Source organism: Vulpes vulpes, chromosome 4 (assembly GCF_048418805.1).
Source record: "Vulpes vulpes isolate BD-2025 chromosome 4, VulVul3, whole genome shotgun sequence".
NCBI lineage: Eukaryota > Metazoa > Chordata > Mammalia > Carnivora > Canidae > Vulpes > Vulpes vulpes.
In genome coordinates this window covers 41,112,864-41,138,985 of record NC_132783.1, presented here as the reverse complement: position 1 = coordinate 41,138,985, position 26,122 = coordinate 41,112,864, and the positions used below count along the sequence as shown (strand labels likewise).

At 36.9% G+C, this 26,122-nt stretch overlaps 1 protein-coding gene across 5 annotated transcripts in view; it reads right to left on the bottom strand.

Moving 5' to 3' along the window:
* CENPE (centromere protein E) overlaps positions 1 to 26,122 on the bottom strand; it is an 85,905-nt gene that overhangs the window by 1,351 nt on the left and 58,432 nt on the right. For all 5 annotated transcript variants that reach the window (XM_072755547.1, XM_025983832.2, XM_072755544.1 and 2 more), the window contains 10 exons: positions 25,377 to 25,481; positions 23,235 to 23,453; positions 21,033 to 21,230; positions 20,144 to 20,347; positions 18,061 to 18,279; positions 15,479 to 15,664; positions 8,559 to 8,671; positions 6,827 to 6,924; positions 4,528 to 4,711; positions 1,535 to 1,821 (listed from right to left, as the gene is read on the bottom strand). In XM_072755547.1, the coding sequence (XP_072611648.1) occupies positions 1,535 to 1,821; positions 4,528 to 4,711; positions 6,827 to 6,924; positions 8,559 to 8,671; positions 15,479 to 15,664; positions 18,061 to 18,279; positions 20,144 to 20,347; positions 21,033 to 21,230; positions 23,235 to 23,453; positions 25,377 to 25,481 (1,813 nt within the window). The remainder of the gene's footprint in view (positions 1 to 1,534; positions 1,822 to 4,527; positions 4,712 to 6,826; positions 6,925 to 8,558; positions 8,672 to 15,478; positions 15,665 to 18,060; positions 18,280 to 20,143; positions 20,348 to 21,032; positions 21,231 to 23,234; positions 23,454 to 25,376; positions 25,482 to 26,122) is intronic.

The window sequence follows — 26,122 nt, the reverse complement described above, 5'->3', positions numbered from 1 at the left end:
GGCACGATCAGAAAAAAAATCAAAAGGTGATTTAAAGTTTCTCCATTTTTCAAAAAAACCTTCTAAAATAGCATGTATGTGTATACAGCAAAAGTTCCATTTAAGTGCTAGCTAATGGAAGGTCCTTAAATGTTTGTTAAATATTATTCCATAAAGTGAATAAATGGTTCAGAAATGTTCTCAAATTTGGTGCCTTCCTATACCCCCAGGAGCACTTCCAGACTGCTGACTTGATCTTGCTAAAAATGATCAGACAGCTGCCTCTTTTAGCATATACTTTTGTCGCTTTAGCTTTCCTCCAACTGTGTAACGGCATTTCTGACAGGCAGATGCATTGGCACATGGACACATGATTAATGCTGAGCAGTGAGAAGGACAAGAAATGCAGTATTACAGAGCATCTCTGGCAATGTTCCACACCTCTGTGTCTGGCACCCGGGCAGAGATGGGGATGACCCTTGAGGCTGCCTCCCTCTATCCAGTCAGGCGCCTAGCGCTGATTTTTTCCCCAAATCTCACCTGACCATCCACTCTTCATCTCTACTGTACCCGCTCAAGTCCATGCTACCATCACCTCTTGCTTGGACAACTGTCATAAACTCTTGCTCCTATTATTTGTTGGTTACCATTCAAGTAAGGTGGTGTGTTCAAAATTTACAACTCCTTATGATCCCCAACCCTCCCCTCTCCTGCGCCTCATCATGTTCTTTAAAATATTTCAAAGGCTTCCTCTATATGCTTTCAAGATAAAGTAAAAATTCCTTTATATAATCTGTGGTCTGGCCACATCATCTTTCTTTCAACCCCTCCCCTGGTTATGGTCCCTTCTACCTTGGGCTTGTCACTGTTCCATCTGCTTGATTGTTAAGCTAACTCACGTTAATCTCTCAGATCTGTTTTCTTCTTCAAGGAAGACTTCCTTAATATTCCCAAAACAAAAACCTATTATAAGCCTCACAGCCTTTTGCACTCCGTAGTTTTACCTACTTTTATTATTATTATTATTGACTACTTGATTACTGTGTGTATCTCCTACTAGACTCTAACCTCCAGTAGGGTAGGGGCCATGTCTGGTTTTGCTTATCAATGTAGCATCAGGGTCTTACTCTGACACATAGTTGGAGATCAAATTTTTTTGCTGACCGAATGAAGTAATAAGTTAATGAAACAAGTCGATGATTTGGCTTGTGTAAAATGAATATAATTGGAAATACTGGCCCATTGCATTCATAAGAAAGGTTTCCTCAGTAAAAATTTTATTTATAGGGTAGTGCTCTCATATTTTTGAGAATTGCTTATTTATCTTAGGGAAAAGTTGAGGGTTTAAGAGGCATAATACAGACTTAGGGTAAAAAATGATGTACTTTAGGGCTGTGCTTTGGAGAAACTTTCTCACAACAGAAATGTCAAATGAAGTCTGTACACTCTAGCTTGCTCAACTATATCTTGTCTAACTTTGCCCTTTGGGGCCAAAATTAAAGATAAGTTCTGACAGTTATCCCTTGATTTCCAAAGAACCAGTATATTTACCTACCTGGGCAAAGGCCTAAACCCGAGTTATCAAAGTAGCAAACTGGATGAGGTGATGGTAAAGACTTTGATCGGCTGTCAAAAAACCAAGACTTTGGCGATTCCCTTGGCACAGGATCTTGTAAATTCCGTTCCTTGCATTGAGAAGGCGTATGCGGCCTCTTTTTGGGAGCTGTTATAGTCACTTTAGGAGACTGTGGGGAATTCTCACAAGTAACTTCTCTGTGAGCCTCTCTTTTAAGGATTCTCTCCTTCCATGTTTTGACCTCGTTGGAAAGATGATGGTTATTGCTTGAATGTAGCAGAAAAAGAGAGAGAGAGAGAGAGAGAGAGAGAGAGAGAGACTAAGTCTGCACAATTTCTGAATTTATTAACACATAAAATTTTTTTTAACTGTGGTAAAATATATATAATTTACTTTTTTAAAATTTTAGTTCCACTATAGTTAGCATATGGTGTTATATTAGTTCCAGGTGTACAATATAGTGATTCAACGGTTTCATACAACACCTGTGATGGTGCTCAACATAGCAAGGGCCCTTTCCCCCACTCCCCATCCTTCCCACCCACCCTCTTTCTGGTAACCATCAGTTTGTTCTCTACAGTTAGGAGCACTGGGCATTATATAAGATAATGAATCACTGACCTCTATATCTGAAGCCAATAACATATTTCATTACATGTTAATTAACTGAATTTAAATTAAAAAAAAACTCTGCTTCTTGGTCTCTTTTTCTCCCTTTGCTTGTTATAATTGATCAATTTCTCATACTTCTAATTTTAATTTCCACCTAATGCCTCCTATTTGGACTATTTCCACAGTTCAGAAAATGAAATAAGGCCTTGTAAATTGAAAAATTGTAATCATGAAGTCCTAAAAAGAAAGCTTAGAGTATGATACTAGGTTTCCAATGGATCAATGATATCATCCAGAGTGGTTTACTTATTGATACCTTGCAGCAATAATTTGATACATTAGTCTTCTGAATAGATGAACTTTTTTTCAAAGATTTTATTTATTCATGAGAGAGAGAGCGGGTGGGCAGAGACACAGGCAGAGGGAGAAGTAGGCACCATGCAGAAGCCTGACATGGGACTTGATCCCAGGACTCCAGGATCACACCCTCGGCCAAAGGCAGGCGCTAAACCACTGAGCCACCCAGGGATCCCCTAATAGATGAATCTTTAATGTACTTCTGTTATTTTAAAAGAAATATATTACACCATACTTCTGAGTTATAATCTTGCTTGTTGCAGGAAATGCCACCAGCATTTAACCAGTTCCTGCAGAGAGAAACCTAGAGGGAAGTCCCAGAGGCCCTGCGCTCCTTTATCTGGTCTTCCATGTCTGTGGACACAACTCTACACTTAATTCTCAAATCTATCTCCTTATATTTATGCCCACTGACCCCATTCTAGCCCATGCCAAAATTATCTTTTGCCTGTAGTGCAGCAAATAGATTCCTAAACTGGGTTTCCTTGATTGCTTCAGCAGCCAGAGACACTATCTGATCTCATCAGGCCCTGGCTTAAAATCCTCCACTGGAGGTAATTTTCCCATTACATTTCGGATACCACCCAAACCTCTTCAGAGTGACCTGTGTAACCTACACTAGTTACCTCTGGCATCTCTCCTTGCACCTAACTCTGTTTCGTTCTCTATGCCCTGGCCACACTGTTTGTCTTTGAGCTCCACCAATTGGTTATTCCTTCTGACTGAAAGCCTTTATCTGGCCTCTTACCCTTTTCCCACAGCTACTCTTTTTTTTTTTTTTTTAAAGATTTTATTTATCTATTCATAACAGACAGAGAGAGAGAGAGGCAGAGACACAGGCAGAGGGAGAGGGAGAGAAGCAGGCTCCATGCAGGGAGCCCGACGTGGGACTCAATCCCCGATCTCCAGAATCACACCCCGGCCGAAGGCAGCGCCAAACTGCTGGGCGACCGGGGCTGCCCTACAGCTACTCTTACATCAGTTTCTTCATCATCACTCTTCCCCATACCCAGATAAGGTCCTATTTGTGGCTTTTTATTGTTACTGTTTAATAGCACTCATTGCAAAAAATTACTTGTTTGTATAGTTATTTGTTTAATGCCTACTTTTCCTCTATTGTATCATCACAGTAAAGTGGTTGGCACAAGATTCTAATCTTTGATAGAAGTCAAATAATTAAATTTGTCAGAACTGTTTAAAAAGTAAAAGCAAATAGGCTACAGTAATGGACTTAAGGAGTTCTCTTTTGACTTGGGTATGCAGACTTGTGGTATAGTTAAGCTGGCCCTCAAAGATCTTTATTTACTTCCTGTTTCTTGGCTTTGTTAAAAATAGATCAATTGATAGCCAACATCTGGAATGGGGGGTACCAGTCTTATTCCTTTTATTTTTTTTTTTAAATTTTTATTTATTTATGATAGTCACAGAGAGAGAGAGAGAGAGAGGCAGAGACACAGGCAGAGGGAGAAGCAGGCTCCATGCACCGGGAGCCCGACGTGGGATTCGATCCAGGGTCTCCAGGATCGCGCCCTGGGCCAAAGGCAGGCGCCAAACCGCTGCGCCACCCAGGGATCCCTCTTATTCCTTTTAAAAGACATTTATTACATTTACTCTAAAAATGACTTTCCCCACGTGTGAAGGGTTGTCAACTGCAAAAAATACGTATGTGTATACACCAAGCTCCCCACATGTAATAGCCAGATACCTAATTTTGATATCATATAAGCAGATCTTACCTTTTGTGTGTGTGTGTGTGTGTGTGTGTGTGTGTGTGTCCATTTTCTAAAGGCTAGGGCTTTTATCTTCTGACCTGTTGTGTTTTTTGTTTTTTTAAAATCATTAGAGACACAGAAAGAGAGAGGCAGAGACACAGGCAGAGGGAGAAGCAGGCTCCTCGCAGGGAGTCTGACGTGGGACTCAATCCCAGGTCTCCAGGATCAGGCCCTGGGCTGTAGGTGGCGCTAAACTGCGGGGCCACCTGGGCTGCCCTAAGCAGATCTTACCTTAATAGTTCATTCTTTTGCTTTATTAGCTGTTCATTTTGCTGTTTTAACTTAGAGATTTCCTTTTCTAGCCGTATATATCCACTTTTTAAAATAAGAGCTTTTGTGCTTTGTACGATGCCACTGCCACCTCCACAAGTTAAGGGTTTATTTGGAGGCTGAGAGTCCGTATATTCTGATACAACTGTGAGGGAGACAAATTACACAAATAGGTGATACTTTTAATTATCTCCAGAGTTCAAAATAAAAGTAACATTACAAAAAGAGCAGGAAGTCACTGCAAAAACCAGAACATCTTAATCACCATCTCCCTAGAAGCCTTCCTTGCTTTCCTCCTCCTACCTCACCTCCCATACCTTTTTGATCAACACTTCTAATTGTTTCTAGAGTCTTTCTGCTTCTCTTTACCCACCAATTCCACTAGCCCAACACTGCTCGCTGGAATCTTTCACTACCATGGCAGCAGTAGCAATCACCCTAGTTAGTGGTGTCCTTCACTGCTCTCTCCTCTACATCAGTGGAAACGCAGCAGGGCTTCCTGCAACGCAGAATGTGTGTAGGGTCCACCACCAGTCATTCAGCATACTATAAATTCTCAACATATACCTGTTACCTAAATAAAACTCAGAATGATACCAAAGCTGTACTATTACGATATACTAAATTAAAGAGTATATTAAAGTATACTTTTAAGTATATACTATTAAGTATTCTATACTATGTGTGTGAAAATAAGGTAAGGAATTGTTTTGTAAATCTTAGGTAAAACTGCATAAAAATGTGAAAATGTGAGGTACTTATAAAGTAAAATAATCCACTACATAACTGACAATTTACAAGAGGGTTATGTGTGTGGGTCAAAAAGCATACTCGCTGCTTGCTTGTTTTCGATCTTATCCCTTGAAGTTTTCCAGATAGGGGTGCACTTATCCTGCAATAGACTCTAGAGAAGTTCAGGCCAAACATGTACTAGACAACATCTTGAACACTATCTCATTATTTTTAAGTGAATGGATAAAAATACACAGAAGTATTATCTTATGTTTGCTTGACATTCAGAATTTGTAGTGTGCTTTCACACACAATTTTCAGTTTGATCCTTACAATAAGTATATACATAAGCTAGAAGGACGGGTATTGTCCCCATGATTTCATCTAGTCATGAAGTGAGGGGAATCTGCCCTTAGTTCAGTGCTTGTTTACTACACAAAGCTGTCCCAAACACTGTTCAGCATCCTCTCTTTTCAAATGAAACACAAGAGGCAGTAATATGGAAAAAGGTACAGGTTGAGGAATGCATATGTAGAAATTTGATCATTAGATTTAAAACTGTGTCAAAGCCAAACTGTGGAAGGAGTCTCGGTGTCTATCAAAAGATGAATGGATAAAGAAGATGTGGTTTATGTATACAATGGAATATTACTCAGCCTTTAGAAACGACAAATACCCACCATTTGCTTCGACGTGGATGGAACTGCAGGGTATTATGCTGAGTGAAATACGTCGATCAGAGAAGAACAAACATTATATGGTCTCATTCATTTGGGGAATATAAAAAATAGTGAAAGGGAATAAAGGGGAAAGGAGAAAAAATGAGTGGGAAATATCAGAAAGGGAGACAGAATATGAGAGACTCCTAACTCTGGGAAACGAACTAGGGGGATGGTGGAAGGGGAGGTGGGCGGGGGGTGGGGGTGACTGGGTGACGGGCACTGAGGGGGGCACTTGACAGGATGAGCACTGGGTGTTATTCTATATGTTGGCAAATTGAACACCAATAAAAAATAAATTTATAAAAATAAGATTTGAAACTGTGTCTAAGATAAATTTGAAAGAGTTTTTCGCAAGTAAGCATCAACTCTATTTTCTATACTAAGAATATGTAGGATATTATTTCCTTATTTCTACTGTGTGCTGATTGTATTTTAATGTGCATATGGTTAAAATCTATTAGAACATGTTTGTGTTTTTATTGGGAAGGGTACTTCTACCTTGATAGTTACAGGATTCTTTTATAGTACTGAAGATACTCTACTCATGTAAAGATCTAATAACACAAAGGTAAAATTAATATTTTTTAAGAATCTATAATGGATAAGCAGTTGAGATTACAGGAAACTAAGGAGATGTCACACAATAAATATGATCCCAATAAATTCATTTCAAGATAGTTTTTTCTAAATTAGTGATTAACAGGTTTATTCATGACTGTCACATATACAGTGTCTTCAAAATGTCTAAGTGTATTGAGAAATAAGACAGAAAGGACCTCGAAACATCATCAGCATTTTCTACTTACTTGAGGTATCCTGGGCTTGTTGATTTCTTCTAAGATTTTCTCTCAGTACCCTTATAACTTCTTTTTGATGTTCTACAGTGGCCTTTGTAGAAGTAATTCTAATAAGAACAACAATGGAAATATGTAAAAGCCTAGCAACCGATTTTTAATGGAAGGATAAACAGAAATGCTGTCGAGAATTTTCTAATAAGATTTATCACATTGACATAAAACCCATAAGTGGCAGTAGACAACTCCCTGGTATCAAGTATTTTATAGCTATAGCACCATCAGATTGGAAGTATTCTATTTTGTTGCAAGAGTAATTTTTAAAATTCTTCTTAAATTTCTGGAAGGCCAATAGCTATTAATTGGATACAATTACCAGACCATAAAGTGAGAACTTCTACACCTATTTCTACATTGTCAGGGAAGCAAACCCTGGCTGCAGCTTTAGTCTAATGTGATACAATCAGAGGTCAAATTCTACTCACTATTCCCTAGTACAAAGTGACATTTTATGTATTGTAGGCTTAAGTATTAATCAGCAGTTATGAATCAAGAGACTTTCTGCCTTTAGAGACTCTGGCAGTATCTACTGATTCTATTCTATATGTGAAATTGATCTTTTAAAAAAAGATCAATTGATTGATTTATGAGAGAGAGACACACACACACAGAGTGCAGGAGGGGAAGACATAGAGGGAGACAGAAACTCAAGCAGATTCCACAGGGAGCCAGACATGAAGCTGGATCTCAAGATCCTGAGATCACAATGTGAGCCAAAACCAAGAGTTGGATGCTTACTGACTGTATCACCCAGGCTCCTCTAAAATTGCCTTTTTATAATAAAAAACTTGATGGGTATTAGTTTCACTAAAACCAATAGTCTTAATGGAATGTGGGAAGCTTGAGTGCTTTCCGGGCAAATTTGGTATCATGGTTAAATATTTATAGGAAGAACAAAAAGCATCAGGAGTCAGAAGGAATCTTAAGAAATCTTCTACTACAAACCTATCCTAACTGATTATGAATATAAAGACCAGAGAGATTAAACTGCCTGTATGTAAAGTGATATAATAATAAGTGGCAATATTATATTTCTAATTCATTGTCCCTGACTCTGTTTAATGTTCTTTCATCAGATTAGATCATAAAGAACTTTAGGCATGCCATTATGTACAGTAGTATATATAAATAAATAAAAAGAGGTTATGCTTTTGGGTACTAGGTACCATAATTTAAAAGGAAATACGATTTTACATAAAAACACAACAGGAAGAACAAATTAAATTAAGAGAGCCAACAGAAATCTTAGTTGAACCGCCAAGCACACACAGATGCATATATATATATATATGTATATATATAACATATAACATATATATGATGCATATATACGTATATAACATATAATAACATATAACATAACATATATGTATATATATAACATATATATGTTATTATTATTCATCTTCAAGCATAAAAAGGCCAGTTTTAAGCTGTTTATAGAAGACAGCAAGAATCATCAAAAAACATGGTGTGTTAGTAATTGACCAGAACTATGCCTATTTTTAAAAACTTTGCATATGTAGTAAGAATTTAACAAGTTTAAAATCTGTGGATGTTTGTATTTAGTTTAAGAAGCAGTAACAATATTTCCATGTATTTTAAAACGTTAACCAAAGCAAAAAATTTTATATAATTTAGAAGGGAAACTTAAGCTATTAAAGTCGTGTTCAGTTAGACATACTCTTTTTCAAACTCTTTGGCATTCTTCTTCTTTTCTAGATCCATTTTCACCAGTTTCATCTTGAGATCTTCAATTTCTTCTTTATAGGGCTTAGCTCCTAAAGCAACTTTATCCTAAATTTTTAGAGAAAAGAAAAATAATTCCAGAGCACTTTTAAAGAGCTGTTAACTACCTTATTTGGTAGGAACATTTTAAAACAGCAAATTCCAAACATATGAAAAGCAAAAATGGCACAAAACTTAACCCTAAAATGAATAACAAGTAGATATCTGATGTGAGGTATACATGAAAACTACTGGAAGGTATAATTAAGAACATAAGACTTTCAGTTTTTTTTTTTTCTTTTTTAAGATTTTATTTATTTATTCATAGAGAGAGAGAGAGGCAGAGTCACAGGCGGAGGGAGAAGCAGGCTCCACACAGGCAACCCGACGTGGGACCTGATCCCAAGTCTGCAGGATCACACCCCGGGCTGCAGGAGGCACTAAACCACTGCGCCACCGGGGCTGCCCTGACTTTCAGTTCTTTAAAGACTTTTTTTTCAATTGAAAATGAGAAACAAGGGGATCCCTGGGTGGCGCAGCGGTTTGGCGCCTGCCTTTGGCCCGGGCGCGATCCTAGAGACCCCAGATCGAATCCCACATCAGGCTCCCGGTGCATGGAGCCTGCTTCTCCCTCCGCCTGTGTCTCTGCCTCTCTCTCTCTCTCTCTCTGTGACTATCATACATAAATAAAAAAAAAAAAAAAAGAGAAACAAGGGGATCCCTGGGTGGCGCAGCGGTTTGGCGCCTGCCTTTGGCCCAAGGCGTGATCCTGGAGACCGGGGATCGAGTCCCACATCGGGCTCCCTGTGGATGGACCCTGCTTCTCCTCTGCCTGTGTCTCTGCCTCTCTCTCTCTCTCCCCCTCTGTGACTATCATAAAAAAGAGAAACAAAATGAAACAGAAAAGTTGAAAATAAGGAGTAGACAAAGTAAGTCAGGAAAATGAAACAACAACAACAAAAAGTCAGAATAGCAATATAAATACCAAACTAGAACTGAATTCAAGGTATAGAGCATTATAAAGTGTTGTTGGGATATTTGGACTCAAAGATGGTTAAATCCAGTGCTGTAAATGTATCTACTTTCTCCTTAAAGAATCAAAAATCCTATGCAAATACATATTTACATGTATTTATTAGTTTTTAAAAAAACCTTTGAGTTTTATTTCTTTTAAAGATTTTATCTATTTGAGAGCAGAGCACAAGTGGAGAGGAGGAGGGACAGAGGGAGGGAGGAGCTGACTCCCCACTGAGCAGATATCGGGGCTCCCATCCCAGGACCCCAAGATCATGACCTGAGCCAAAAGCAGACATGTAACTGACTAAGCCACCTAGGTGCCCCCATACTTAAATATATTTAGGCTCTTTTTTTTATAAATAGATTTTTATTTTTTAGAGCAACTTTAGGTTTATGGAAAAACTGAGCAGAGTACAGAGTTCCATACGCTCCATCTCCCTCCCCCCCCCACCTATTTCCCTTATTATTAACATCACATATTAGTATGATTTGTTACAAATGATGAGGCAATACTGATACATTTCAGGCTGCCTTAGAGTTTACTGTTCCTATTGTACCTTATATGAATTTTGACAAATACCTAATGACATGTGTTCATCATTACTATATCCTACAGAATAGTTTTACAGTCTTAAAAGTCTCCTGCTCCACCTACTCATCCTTCCCTCTCTTACCCCTTCTGGATCATTGGCGAGCCTTGATCTTTTTATTGTCACAGTTTTGCCTTTTTCAGAATGTCATACAGTTGGAATCACAGATTACGAAGTCTTTTCAGATTGGCTTCTTTTAATTAAGTGTGCATGTAAGGTTTGTCCGTATCTTTTTATGGCTCGATAGCTCATTTCTTAATTATTACTGAATAAATCACTCATTTCTTTTTATTGCTGTACCACAGCCATACAATGGAGAATTAGAATTACAAAAAATAAAACCCATCTAAATAGGGACCCAGAGAGTTCTCTTTATTCCTCCAGGTAAATTGGGTTTCTATGGGGGTTGGGTTTATTCCCAACCACTGCACAAACATTTACATGCACACCATGGCTAGCAGACTAAAGAGGTGCAAAACTTCCATAAATGGTAAATGCTCAGCTTAAGGAGGTCGATGACTGGGTAAGAGAAGCCCATTCTTGGAGGAGCCCACTGTCTGCTCAGTCACAGCACCACTTCAACCCCACCTTCTGAATCAGGTGCTGATATCAGGGACTCCCTGAGCATATGACTGGCTGGAGTGTTGTAATTTTGTAAGAAACTGCCAAACTCCCTTTCAAACTGGCTGTCCCATTTGCAGTCCTACTGGCAATGAATGAGAGTTCCTACTGCTCCACCTCCTCACCAGCATTTAGTGTGGTGTTTTGGATTTTAGCCATTATGGCATGTTGAAGTATCACAGGTTATGTAGTGGTATTTTGTAATTCTCATAACATATGATGCTGAGATTCTTTTCATATACTTGTCACATGTATATCTTCTTAGGTGGGGTGTCTGGTCAGATCTGTTGCCTATTTTTTAATCGGCTTGTTTTTGTGATCACTGTTAAGAGTTCTTTGTGGGACTCTGCCCTAGGACCCCAGGATCATGACCTGAGACAAAGGCAGATGCTCAACCACTGAGCCACTCCGGCATCCCAGGTATTTTTATTCTTTTCCATTGAGCTATCTGTCTACATATTATTTTAAAAGTTCAAAGAAGGGGATCCCTAGGTGGCTCAGCGGTTTAGCGCCTGTCTTTGGCCCAGGGCGCGATCCTGGAGTCCTGGGATCGAGTCCCACGTTGGGCTCCCGGCATGGAGCCTGCTTCTCCCTCTGCCTGTGTCTCTGCCTCTCTCTCTCTGTGTGTCTACCATAAATAAATAAAAAAAAAAAATTCAAAGAACTCTCAAAATAAATAAAAGGTATCCATTTATGACACCAAAAAGAAAATTTCAAAATATTTTAGAAATGCAGAAATTACTGTTTTTTTTTTGCCACAGTATAATAAAATAAATCAGTCATATTTAATATTGTTTAAAACATTCTTAGGTAAAATAAATCAAAATAGAAAATACTGAATTAGAAATGAAAGACAAGAGAATTCCGTATTTCAAACACATGGCCAAAATTACACTCAAGAAACATTGATGATCTTAAACAGTTTTACTGTCTGAAAAGACAGAAAACAAATTTCTTGGTTAACATTACCTATTTATCATCTGCAGCTTGGATGGATTCAGTTGTTAAACTTTTGGGGCTCTACTGGAAAAAGAATTTCTTTGAAATTCTAATTTGAATGACATGAAATTTATGAATTAATTTGGGAAAAACTTAGGATCATATAGTTTTTAGATTCCAACCTAGGAAATGATGTTTTTTATAAAACCACATGTTCTATTTCTTTTTAATTTTTTTTTTCTTTTCACATCCTTTGCCCTCACTTTTTTTGTTAAGGTTAGTCATTCAAACATCTTTAGATTTTGTGTCCATTATAAATAATGGCAAAATCTTTTCCTCATCATGCAGGATGTCCATAAAGTTCTAGTGCAATTTATTTATTTTTGAAGATTTTATCTATTTATTTGAGAGTGAGAGAGCAAGCGTGAGTGGGGAGGCAGAGGCAGAAGGAAAGGAAGAAATAGACTCCCTGCTGAGCAGGGAAACTGACTCAGGCCGATCCCAGGACCCCCCGCAAGAGATCATAACCTGAGCAGAAGGCAGATGCCTTTCCAGCACAGTTTAAAGTTTTGATCAATTTACTGCTACTTGATATAAATAATTTGTAATGATATAACAGAGGAAATGTATCAATATTTAAACAAAATTGTTAATGATTCATTTGTTCAAATTAATTTCTTCTCTATTCAATTAACAAACCCTACATTATTTATTATATTGGGACAGTTATAGCCAAGATGTTTTCAAATAATGGTGAATAGGTTAAAAGTTTTTTCTTATGTCAAAGTCTTGAGTTAAATACATTGTTGCATTTTTTAAAAATGTTTTATTTATTTATTCATGAGAGACAGAGACACAGGCAGAGGGAGAAGCAGGCCCCCTGCAGGGAGCCCAACGTGGGACTTGATCCGGGGTCTTCAGGATCAGGCCCTGGGCTGAAGACCGCGCCAAACCGCTGAGCCACCCCGGCTGCCCACATTGTTGCATTTTATAGAATGTTTATAATAATACCGAAAAGCAAATGAAAGAAAACTCAAACTGTATAAAGATTTTATGAATACCCTATATTTTGCTTTCTTTCCCCATACATGTTATATAATGCCAAAACCCAGAAATAGTTATTCCTGGTATGCAGCAAAAATATATCTCTCTCCATAGATGCCTGTATCAATCTAGACAGAATGTGAAGAAATCTGTTGCTTACTTCCTTTCTTGAAATACTTTTACTTACATGAAGAAACTGTAACCACTGTCTTGCACTCTATGCTGTACTGCCCCTGCCCAACTTACTGGCTACTCCACCTTGGTATCCTTTGGTTACTCCTTATCTCTTCCCCATTATACTCATGCCTTCATCCAATCTCATGACTTATATACTGACAATTCTCCAAACTTACACCACAAGTCTAGAGCTCTCTTAGACTTAAGTATACAACTGCTTTAGTCATATCTCAAGTTGGATGTCCCCAGTACCCATTTCAAAATCAATATGTCCAAAACTTAGTTCTGATTCAGCTCCCATGGTTTCAAACTTGCTCTTCTGACAATCTTTCCCATCTCCATAAATGGCAAGTCCATCCTTCCTGGTGCTCAGGCCAAAAACTCTGGAATCATCTCTGACTCCAAGAAATATGGGAGGAAGGGATGTGTCCCATTTCTGGGCCAGAGCCTTTAAGAGTAGAGGTTTTAAGATGATTTTTAACTTTTCTATCTGTCCCTTTCCTATGAACCAGGGCATGGACAGTTAACAATTTGGTTTTAACCATGCAGATGAAAACAGCACCTGAGGGGGTGGCAGAAAAACAGGATGGGAGGGAAGTGAGCCTGTGGAGCCATCTGCCAACCTAGAATTCACACTTTTATAGGAGATAGAGAAATAAAGCTCCCTCTTGTTTGAGTTGTTGCAGTTTGGTTCCCTTTGTTGTAGCAGTTGGTATGTCAGATTAACAAACACACCCTCCTGGATTCTATTTTCAAAGGGCAGCTTTTAAGAAATTCAATCGGACCATCATAACCTTTTGCCAAAATCATCTGATGACTTCCCATCTTACTCAAAATAAAAACCAAAGTTCTTACAACAGCCTGTGAGACCCTTTATGATTGGACTCACTGCTACTTCTCACCTTATTTCCCACTTCTGTCCCCTTGCTCATTCTGCTCAGGAGACATGGGCTTTTGTTTCTTAAACATACCTGCACTATTTGCGATTTCCTTTGCTAAGAAGGCTCTTCTGCTACCACATAGCTCACGAATCCCTTCAAGAAACCTTAGTGGTGTGGCTTTCCTCAGCTCCCCTTTATAAGATCATGTCTGCTTCCCTCATGCCCTCATATCCACCCAGTACCCATATACCCCTCGTCTCGCTTAATATTTTCCCACTGCATTTTTCACCATCTGACACAAATATGTACTTGCTTATTTTCTGTCTTCCTAAACCAGAATGTAAGCTCCCTGAAGGAAGGAGGGACTTTTATTTCTTTCCATTGCTGTACACATGACATCTAGAGCAATGACCAACATATGCCAGATATTCAACAGATATGTATCTTGACTGAATAAAAATGTGATTTGACATATTAAATGATTTCTCTCAAAAATTCTAGAGCTTTCCAATTGATTTTCATGGCTTTTAGCTTTACATTTAACAAGATTTTTTTTTTTTTACAAGATTGTTTTTTATTGCCTCTCTGTTTCATGTCTTATTGAATGAATCAGAACTTTCAGAACAATGTTAAAATGATGAAAGGAGCAGACATTCTTGACTTGCTCCTAATTTTAACTGAAATGAAGAGATAGCAAACTTAAGTGCTTGTTAGGGGTCAGGCTCAAGCAAGGGAAGTGTGAGAAGGGCTGGGCTTTAAAAAAAAAAAAAAAAAAGTGGTAAAGATGTGATGAATGAAGGTGACTTGTTTAACGGCAATCAAGTTCAAAGACAAGCTTTCCTAAACAGGTCAGAGTCAGGCCACAGGCTACCAGGTGGGACTTACTAATTAAATTAAAAAAAAAGGGGGGGGGGGGCAGCCTGGGTGGCTCAGGGGTTTAGCATCACCTTCAGCCCAGGGCATGATCCTGGGGACCTGGGATCGAGTCCCACATCGGGCTCCCTGCATGGAGCCTGGTTCTCCCTCTGTGTCTCTTGTGAATAAATAAAATCTTTAAAAAATAAAAAATAAAAAAAAAATAAAGGATTTTAAAATTTACTTAATAAATATTTAGATAAGTGGGGTTTTTTTGAAAAAGAAAATTACATTTTAAACGATAAAGAATAATCTTTATATATCTTTTACAAAATATTTTTTCTAGGAATATAAAAATAATCATTTTATATGGAAATATTTTATATGCATTTCATTTCTCAATTTCCACTTGCTTTTTTTAAATTTTTTTTTAATTTTTATTTATTTATGATAGTCACAGAGAGAGAGAGAGAGACACAGTCAGAGGGAGAAGCAGGCTCCACGCACCGGGAGCCCGATGTGGGACTCAATCCCGGGTCTCCAGGATCTCACCCTGGGCCAAAGGCAGGCGCCAAACCGCTGCGCCACCCAGGGATCCCTCCACTTGCTTTTTTAAAGATTCAGTACTGAACTTCAAGTGTACATAGGTAACAGGAAGTTCAAAGATCAGACACCCAAATTATCCTCCATTTCAACAGTAAAAGAAAAAAAAAAAACCACCTTGTTATTATAGAATGAGTTCGTTAAGTTACCTGAAGTATTTGGATCATTTCTTTTGTTTTTTCAAGGCATTTATTTGATTCATTAACTTGCGACTGAAGTTTTGCTATTATGTCATTAGTCATCTCAAGTTCTTTCTGCATCTTTACAATCTTGTTTTCCTTGTGCAAAGCACTTTCTTTAGCTTCATGCAGTGAAGCTTCCAGCTCCTGAATTTTCTGTTAGAGAAAGCACACATATATAAGATGTGCCAGAATCACAGTATATAAGTTTAAGACAAAGATCTATAATATCTATAATATCTATAGATATTAATGTTTCACACTGCATTAACAAAGAATAGAAGAGAAACCAAATGTCACTCAATTTACACATGTATTGTTTTCTTTATTAGAAGCTGATGATTTTTGGATTAAAAAAGACCCAAATTTTATAATATAAGGTTTAGTGCTTATTTTATTTATGGTTAGTGCAGTGTTAAGCACTAACATTTTAAATTAACATTTTAAATTAACACCACTTAAAGCACACTTGTTAACTGACTCTTTAAGAAATGTACATACTGTATCTTTCCCTTTATTTTTATTACCTGGTTTTTAAATTAAAAAATACAAGTATATAGAAAAATTCAAAGGCATATAATGAAGGGTAAGTTTCCCCATCTCAGAATGTCAGCTGACCCTGCAGCAACCACTACTAAACTCTTTCAACTGTATCCTTCTAGAAACTTTCAGGCCTATCTGAGCATTTGTGAAATCTATAGTTATAAAAACAGCCATATACACAGTAGGAACATACTGAGTATACAGTTTTTTTTTAACTTGACAATGTATTTTCCAGATCTTTCCATGACCAACACATATAAATGTCTCCACATTTTTGTCTTCATGGATACATACTTAGTTTCTTTGTTGTACTATAAATTAGTTAACCCATCAACCACTAATGAACATCTAGGTTATTTCCAGTTTTTTTTTTTGCAAGTATAAAAATATCTGAATTTATTTATAAAAAGATTTACTTGTCTTTTGCATGCACGCACACGAGAGAACGAACAGGAGTGTGTTGGGGGTGGGGGGAGAAGAAGAGGGAGAAGCAGGGAGCCAGATGAAGAGCTCCATTCCAGGACCCTGAGATCATGACCTGGGCCGAAGGCAGACACGTAACCAACTGAACCACCCAGGTGTCCCCAAAATACCCGAATTTGTTCATATTTACAAGATTATTGACCTACACACATATACAGGTTTTCCTAGAAAACGTCTGTTTCTTTCTTTCTTTTTTTTTTTTTTTAAAGATTTTATTTATTTACTCACGAGACACAGAGAAAAGAGAGAGAGAGAGAGAGAGAGAGAGAGAGGCAGAGACACAGGCAGAGGGAGGAGCAGGCTCCATGCAGGGAGCCCAACGTGGGACTCGAACCCCGGGTCTCCAGGATCACGCCCTGGGCCCAAGGCAGCGCTAAACCGCTGAGCCACCTGGGCTGCCCAAAACGTCTGTTTCTTTTTGGCCAAAGCAGAGTTTATTTTTGTTTAAATGAGTGAGGAATCCAGATTTATTTTTTTCCAGGTAGCTAACTGGTTGTCTGGAATCAAACATTAAGTAAATCCTCTTTAGGCTATTGACATTATCAGTTCTCATCCTTACTTGAGTATACTGCTGCTGAATCTCTACTCTGGTCCACTGCTCTATTTGACTATTTCCGTATCATTACCAAATTATGCTGTGCTACTCTAATTTGGCATAATTACCAAAAACTCCTAGCACATGCTAATTATCGGATAAGGTATTTCATGGGATCGTTGGAGATGGAATTTCCTTCTGTTTCCTTTTTGCTTTGGTAGATAGGTTTAATATTTCTGCTATTTTTGTCTCTTCCAGCTAGCAAATCTGTAGGGATTAGCAAACCAATAAACTGTACTAGTGATCTTCTAGTTTCCACTGGTAATTGATTACTAAACTAGTGGTTGATGTTTTATTGTATTTACTTTGGTAAAAATGATAAATTGTAATTTACTCTTTGGTTCTTCACTAAGTCATTTTGTGTGCTAACAATATAAAATAGCATATATTTGCTTCACAGATTCCCAAGTAAGGCTAGTTGATGAAATCAGTGAATCATTAGAATAAGGTATTGATTCTTGGATACAGGCTAATCTGCAAGGCATTTGTTATATTTTTAACCTCTTCCATTTTAATTTTGATAGAACATTAACCAATATTAAAGACTCTGATGATAGAGAAGAGCTGGACTGTTCTTTCCCTTAAGCTAGTTCTATAAATAGACACAGATTACAGTTCATGATCAAAGAAATTTATAATGTACTGTAATGGCACCTTAAGAGGTGTATGTATCTCTTAATCAAATTAAGTTATGAGTTACTTATGTTTTATAATTCAAAGGGAAGATGTCATATAGTATACAGTTCTGTAGTTATTTGAGTGATAGCCACAATAGAACTATATTTAAAAAATAAGCCCATCACACACACTAACGTTGTCCATGTTTCCTAATACATTTGGTACTATAATTTTGTTCTGAAATATTATATAAAATACATTTTAACTCTGATCAATCTGCAAACTGAAAAGCATCTTATAAGAAATCACATACCTCTGTGGTTAGTTGTGTGGCTCCTGATGTAACATGAAGATTCTTATTGTCTTCTGTGGCAGAATTTACCAGGATACCAGACGTCCGGGTAAGCTTCAAAGTTTGATAGTTTTTAAATAGTTGTTCATTTTTCTCTTTCACTGAATTCAGGTCACGTTCCCATTCTTTGGCTATGATGGCATATCTTTCCTCAAACTCTGTAGATTCATTCATTATAGCCTATTGAATAGTAAAACACCATTATAACACTAAAATCAACTACATGTAAAAATACTATGAAAACTACTAGAATTCTAGGGCAACACATATGCTGAAATTCATTATTTAGAACATTCTAGAGCAGTACTTTAAAAGAATGTGGACATTCTTTGTGGTTTGCATCAGTTCCTGAAATTTCAGAAGATGCTGGATGTTGATGATGAGAATAAAAGGAGAATAAGGACTGGAGAGGATTTACATTGATTTGCAAGATGATAAATCTCACTTTATTAGATCAGTGGTAACATGAAGAGGAAATCTGCACAACTGTGCAGGTTAAAGTCCTTATGTGTATTATGACATTTATAATGTCATATACAAACATTAACTGACATGTAAAGGCAGAGTATATCCAATAAACTTAACAGCAATCTATTTTCCTGCTTCAGTTCAAACCTCAGTGTTTACAGGGAAAAGAATTCACTAACTTTTATAATGAATCTGAAAATCTTATATTTCTGTGCAGGGAGTAACAGTCAATTAATACTTTATATTGAAGGCATATTCTGAAATTACTCCTATAACATCTTTTTACTTCTAATTCTTATGGGATATTCTCTTTGCTCTCATCATTAATGCCTTATTGGTCTTATCTACATCTTTAAGGCACTTCTATCAGACTTGGATGCTAAATTAGTTGTGTTCTTGCTGGCATCCTGGACTCTCCTTTGTTTTAGACTACTGCGCTCATACCAGATGAAGTTATCAATTCCTATTTTCAAGGTGCTGGGAGAAGCCACATATCTACACATATCCACTCATCTACACAGTAGGTATCCCTACTTTCTACTTCACAAGTAGGCCTTCGATATTACAAGAAAAACCCTGATTATACATGGCAATTATCTTATCCAAATATTGGTTTTGATGCTTTTCTCTATTGATTGTAGACTTTATATATATATATATATATATATTTTTTTTTTTTTTGAGGCATCTCGTTTACTATTTTGCTAGCTTGAGGTAGTCAACAAATGGGAACATCCAGAGGAAAACATATTTTGAAAATATTATCTACATTTCAGTGTGATTTAAGTATAGTTTCCAGATGAAGTTAAAGTCTCAAAAAAGACCTACACAAACATATGAAACATAAAACCAATCTTAGAAGCTATAATATTGATCTAGCTCCCTTCCTCCAGCTGCATAATACAACACACAACTTTCTGACCACTGCATATTTTACCAGGATATTAGATAGGGATTACTTCAGAGAGCAGAATGAATATTCTGATCAGTGCAAAGTAAAACAAATTAACAAAATGGTCCTAAGCAGTGTTGGTTCTTATGAATCTGTACACTCTGCCAGTCACTTTGGGAACAAAGATACAAAGCACATCTCTGAACCTCAGAGTTGAAGGACCAGTGAGTGCATAAGGTCACCAAGATGAAAATAACATCTCAGTAAAGTCACTAGACAAGTTTTCTATGGAAAGACCACACAGCAGCTGCCTGTAGCCCTGAAATAGGCTCATATCTTACCCTATCTGAGGCTACTTGGAGAAAAGGCTTAATCCCTACAGAAGCAGAGAGAATTGAGAAAGATGATTCAAGATTCTGTAAGTGGAAACTGATTATTATATCCCAAGATTTTATCTTCTTTACAAGTCTAAGTTGATATTTTAAATTATAACATGTTAGAGGAAGAACATGTTTTACCCAATTTTTTCTCGTTTCATTTTCAAATAACAAAATAAAGTATATACAAATAAATTAAAGAAGCATACTTAAGATTAAGTTGCTCAAAGTCTTTTTAAAGAAAAAGGTAGAAAAATTAGAGCAAACAACAAAAAGAATGAGGTAGCATACAAAAATCACTACTTACAATTATTTTGTTATTATAGAAGTTATTCACTTGACAAATATTATCATTTTCTTTCTGGATGCCATTTTTAAGCTTTTCTATATCAAAATGAGTGTTCAACCATTCTTCCAAAAACTGGGTTATTTCTCTCCTATTACTTAGCACTTTTTGAAATTCAGTCTTTAGTAAGTGGAAATCATTTTCTGAAAGATCTTTGAGAATTTCCTGTTTGAAAAATAAGTATTGAGTTGCCTGGACATTAAGAAAGTTTTTATCTAAATAGCATACAAATATCATAAAAAGGGAAAATACCTTACTGAACTCTCATTCTTAATATTTTGAAGTAATTCTAATTTATTTTAATTGTATTAGAAATAGAATTCTAATTTACAACCTTGTTCCAATCATAAAAATCTGCCTGTACAGGCTATGTAAGGAATGTCTACAAATTCTGCCTGTTAGAATTGAAAACTCAAAACTATCTGTGACAAATAATCACAGTATGTGAAGTGCTTCGGCATGTAGCTTTTCTGTGCACCCAGGCCTTGTATGCATGTTTGTAACTGTTTGCCAGCCTCACACTGCTGGGTGAAAGCCAGATAATCCATGTGGAGTTATAATAAAAATGTTCCTGATTCCCAACCATAGATCTAGGATGTTTTAGAAAGCATTTGGAAACTTATTCTGGGATTCTATGAATTCCTGCTTGTTGGTACTAAATCTATTTTTTCTGTATCTGCGGAGGCCACCTAGTCCATTATGTGGCACTCTCTACATCTGGTCAGCAGTCACCATGCAATCTATTTTTAATTTTTGGAATATGAAAATGGCTCCAAGCCCATGAAAACGTACCTTATCTATATGATAAAAAGGCTTAAAAAAAATCTAAGTCATTTGAAATAACTTATACCTCAATACGTAGATCCATCTTCTGGCTCAATTTGAGGTCCGTTAATTCTCTGGATGGTACATCAAAATCTTGTTGAAGGTGCTGTATTTTAATTACCAGTTCATTGTGCTTTTCCACTTCATCAATAAAAACCACTTCTAATTTATTTATGGATTCATGTTGTTCTTCCTTTATCTTTGTAATCTGGCTTAACACATACTTGTAAGAAAAACATTAAGCAGATTGGGAAATGAACCTTTTAACAACACATTTAGAGGACGTTTTGAGCTCTCAAGACTAAGAAGTGGGATGGCATCTTTTGTTTATCTATATCCTCTGGTAAGCTGAGGAAGCAGGAAAGAACATTTCTCTATCCCTAATTTTCTCCTCAGTATCTTGGGAGAATAACTTCCAGACTTCGAGTTCCTTATTTCGGATTCCCTACCGGATACACTTCATGGATGTCCCACAATTACCTCAGATTTGCTGTTACAATGTAACATAATCTCTTTCCCTATAAACTTCCTTTTCTCTTCTCATTTTTCAGTTAATTATACTACCAATCACACAGACTTCCCAGCTAGATGCCTGAGATTCATTTTTAATTTCCTCCTACCTTGACTGGGTGGCCAATGTGGGTATGCCAGCCTCAAGATGTGTTTCTCACATGTAGTTAGTTAGATGTGTGGCATCAAGGTGACAATTTGAATGCCATTATGTTCCACAGACCTCCTAGATAAATTCTGGGTATCTGATTGCCAGGATTTGTGGAAAAATATCAGGACCTGAGAGGCAATCTACCTAGGAAAGACAGACACCAGCTCCCTACTTCTTCAATCTTCCACTCCTCCTTAACCTCTTATAATTTGGCTTTTCCCTAACCATTCAATTAACATCACTCTGACAAAGGTCAACAATAAAGTCTATTATCAACAAGTTAAGGGCATCTCTTCAGTTCATACTCTGGCTGTTTGAAGAATCTGCCCGTCTTGACCACCTCATCTTTGACATGCTGTCCGCCACTGACTTGAGCAATGGCACTTTTGCTTGATTTTTCTCTTGCCTCTTTGACATTTCCAACCTCAAAGCCCTGTGTTGCTCTCTTTTCTGCTACTGGCTCTTGAAAATTGATCTTTTCTAGAGTTCTCTTCTTATCCGAAGGCTCTTATTTTTCTATTATGCTTTCTGGGTGGCCCTATCATACATATTGTATTATCTAGCATCTCCATGCTGATAAGTACCTACCTTTATCTTTAGTCCTGACAAACCTCAGACTCACAACTAAGTGCCTACTTGGTTTCTCTTCTTGAATGCTCCATCATGGGTATTTCTACCTTACAACATCTGAAACTAAACACCTGATCTCTTCTCCTGCCCTCATCTGCCTTGTTTCTCTTTCTTTTTTGTCAATTAATGGCACAAACCTGGCTACAGCCAAATTCTGACACTCAATCTAAATGTCTCCCCCTTTACCTCCACTATCAATCACATGAACGTACACGTACTATTTTAAATTGCTGAATATTTAATTTCTTTTATCCTACCTATGCCTATAAATCCTTTTCTAGTAGTATGGTCACCTATTTCATGTGGACCACTATAAATTATACTGCCTCTTGTCTCTTCTCTCTGCCACAAACTCATTGCTTTTCTTTTTTTCTTTTTTTTTTTTTTCCATTTGGATACCATTAGTTTATTAGTTCAACCCTGCTCAGGAGCTGCCGCTGCTGCGAGGAAACTCACTGCTTTTCTATAGTTAAGCAGCTAAGATGGTAATCTGATCATCTCTTGCCACCACTGAAAATAACTGCCTAGTGGCTCCCCATCATCTGCAAAATGAACTCCAAGCATTACTGTTCGAGTCCAGCTTCGACTGTGATCTCGTTTTCTGTAACTCTTTATCTGGTATGTCATACAACCTGCACCTGCTTCTATGTTTGCTTCATGCACTAGATTGGGAGATACCTGAGATGTTAATGCTATCTGTCTCTTGAGCACCATGATGATATCTAGGCTCACAGGTAGAGCTCAAGTTTTGGTGAATGAACAGATACTAGATGTACAGTGGATCTTGCACATACTGAGATGCACATAACCTTTAATTCAGTAGCAAACATACTAAGTATGCAAATGTGCCAACTCTCAAAGTAGGACCTAAATATACTGATGTTAAAACTAAAATTTATAGCAATATTTAAAAGCTATTCCTAAAAAAGGTGATACCTGAAATCTCTTGATGATTCTGTGGAATTCCATTGAACATCTTTGGTTTACAGCGAGAAGTTTTTCAATTTGTTTGATTTGTGAATGTGGAAGTGAGAGGTTTGCTTTTATTGTAACTGAAAGCTCTTTTTGGGTTTCAATTTCTTTCTCCAAGTCAAGAGATAGTCTAGTTAAGCACTCATAATGATTATGCATCTCTGAGTATCTCTTCAGAAGCTCCTAAGAAAAATTAGAAATTATTCAGTTTAACAATAGTCCTTGTCCTAGAATTGTAACAAAATTTATGCTTTAACTTTTCCGTAGTACAGAAACAAATTAAGACCTTTGTGCTTAAAAACAAAAAAAAAAAAAAAGAAAGAAAGAAAAGAAAACTTTCATTGTTGATTTTGGATTACAGTAATAATGTATGATTACTGTGAAAATTTTAAAGACTTAAACAACAAAACCAGAAACCACTACTGTTACCATTTTGATACATTTTTAGTTTTTTGCATTCATGATTTAAATGACCACCTACAAAGAGTGAAGACAAATTTGAGTGAATTCAAAGTAGTACCTATTACAATTCAAGACCGAATCCTGGCTCATGTTTACAGTAGGCAGTGTGAGTTTGTAGGTAAAACAAGTGACAAAGAATCCAATAGCTGTTTGCCTGCTTGGTGCAGCCTCTTTACACATTTCTATTTATCTGCCTAGCATTTCAGTTTTCTAACTTTTTATCAGAATTAGAGTTCAGGCTCTATCTAGGGAACTCACTGAACCATTTTCCAACTACAAAATGAAGACTATGGTAACTGCCATAGAGTTTTTAGGGGAAAATAATTATTATATGATACCTGTATCTATGTAATCTATAAAATACATACAGACATTATGGCTTAAGGGAAATAAAATTTTATTTATAAAAATGTTTCTGTAGTCAAGTTTTAAACTTACACCTGATTTCAAATCCTGACTACCAACCTACTAGCTATGTGACCTTGGGCAACTACTAAACTTCCTCTCCAAGCCTCAGTTTCTCTGTAAGTGAAACAATAAAGAGTATCTCATGAGGTAAGGCACCTGGTATTAATGCAAATGGTAGACACTAAATAAGCCTGGCCTATAAGCTCAAAAGACTAGAGGCCATGCAGGGGACACACTGGTTAAGGTATAGGTGGAAGAACACAATAGTTCAAATTGCTAGTCATATAACAAATGACACATTTAATTCAGGGTGCTAAATAATAGAACAAAGGGCTGCTGACAATGAGTTTCCTTTTAAATAACTTAAGGCTGTTCATTCATCTGGGATGTTGGAAAGGCGATTCCTGCCTTTGGTCTCAGTATGATCAAATTATGGTATGGAACAGCACTGTATAGTCATTCGTTTATACTTTTAAAACATATTCTGATAGGAATGTGCTCAATGATATAAAAAACACACCAAAAAAGTCTTTAGGGATCTTGCCTTCTAAGAGGAATGACAGTTAATCATTCCCTCAGTATATATTCACAATCCAAATATTTCCCACTGCTTTCACTGATACCTCTTTAGGTTGAGCCACCATCATCTTTGCCTGGATTATTGGAATTAGTTTCCCAAATGTTCTTCCTGCTTCTACTCTATTTTCAACGATCAGAGTCATCCCTTTCAAATGTAAGTTAGACTATGTCTCTCACTCACATGGTCAAAAGCCTCCAACAGATCTCCATCTCACTCAGAGTAAAACCCAAAGATCTTTCAAGGCCCCACAGCTTGTATCTTCCCCATGAGCTCTCTGACATCATTTCTTATTAGCTTTTCCCCTTCTTGATGTTCCTGGAACCCATCAGGCAGGCTTCTGCCTCAGGAGCTTTGTACTCATCATTTTTTCTTCTCATCCTGTTTTTCCCCCAGACAGCTATGTGACTTAATTCTTTACCTCTTTCAGGTATTTGCTCAAATACCACCTTTCCAATGGGGACTTAAAATCATAACCCCCCCAGTTTTGTGTGTTTATGCATGTACATATGCATACACATGCACACCTATACTAGATTATAAAGTTTAAAAAAAAACACTGAACACTATCTATTCATTCCATAGAGGTTCCTTTGATTCCATTTAGGCCTTTGGAAGGGTACCAATATTCATTCATAATTTTAACATGGGACACTTACTTTTATCCTAAAGCACTTTTCCCTTAGGCTTTCTGTGAGGTGGTGTTTTTCATTACATTGTAACTTTTTCTCATATTTTACTATCTCTTTTTGGTTCTGTTGGTCCTGCATTGATACAAAGAAAAAAATAAGGCTTCAACTATAGCTACATTCATTTATAACCTCTATATGCTTTTCCAATTACATTTTTTCATATCATTTCAATAATGGAATTATAAGCTTGCAACTCAAAAACAAAGTTAAAAATGGCCAGAAAATAAATAACAAGAGTACCACTAAGTATTGTAGGGAGTGGCCTCAACTCATTAAGAAAAATCGTGTAAGAACCACATTATTTTTTGAGACAGAATTTATTCCCATAACCCTCAGTCACAAATTAGATTTTAGATTTATATCTGATTCTTACAATTTCAAGTCTCTGAATTAGAATTAGTCTCTGAATTGTTGCCAATTAATACACGCAAAACCACCTGAAATATATCTATCTATTCAGACTTTTCCCAGCACAATGGAACATAAAATACATATCCTGTTCCTTTTTGTACTTCTGATTAGAAATATAAAACAAAACCTTTTCTCTCATTTATTCACTACACTATTTAGAAGAATGACTGTTGAACAAAATATTTGTTGAATTAAATTTCTTTATAAATTTAATTAGGGCCCACATAAGGATGGTTCCCAAGTGTCCATGTTTCTGTTGATATTGCAAATGATAAGGTGTTCTAGTCTTGCTGAATTATGAG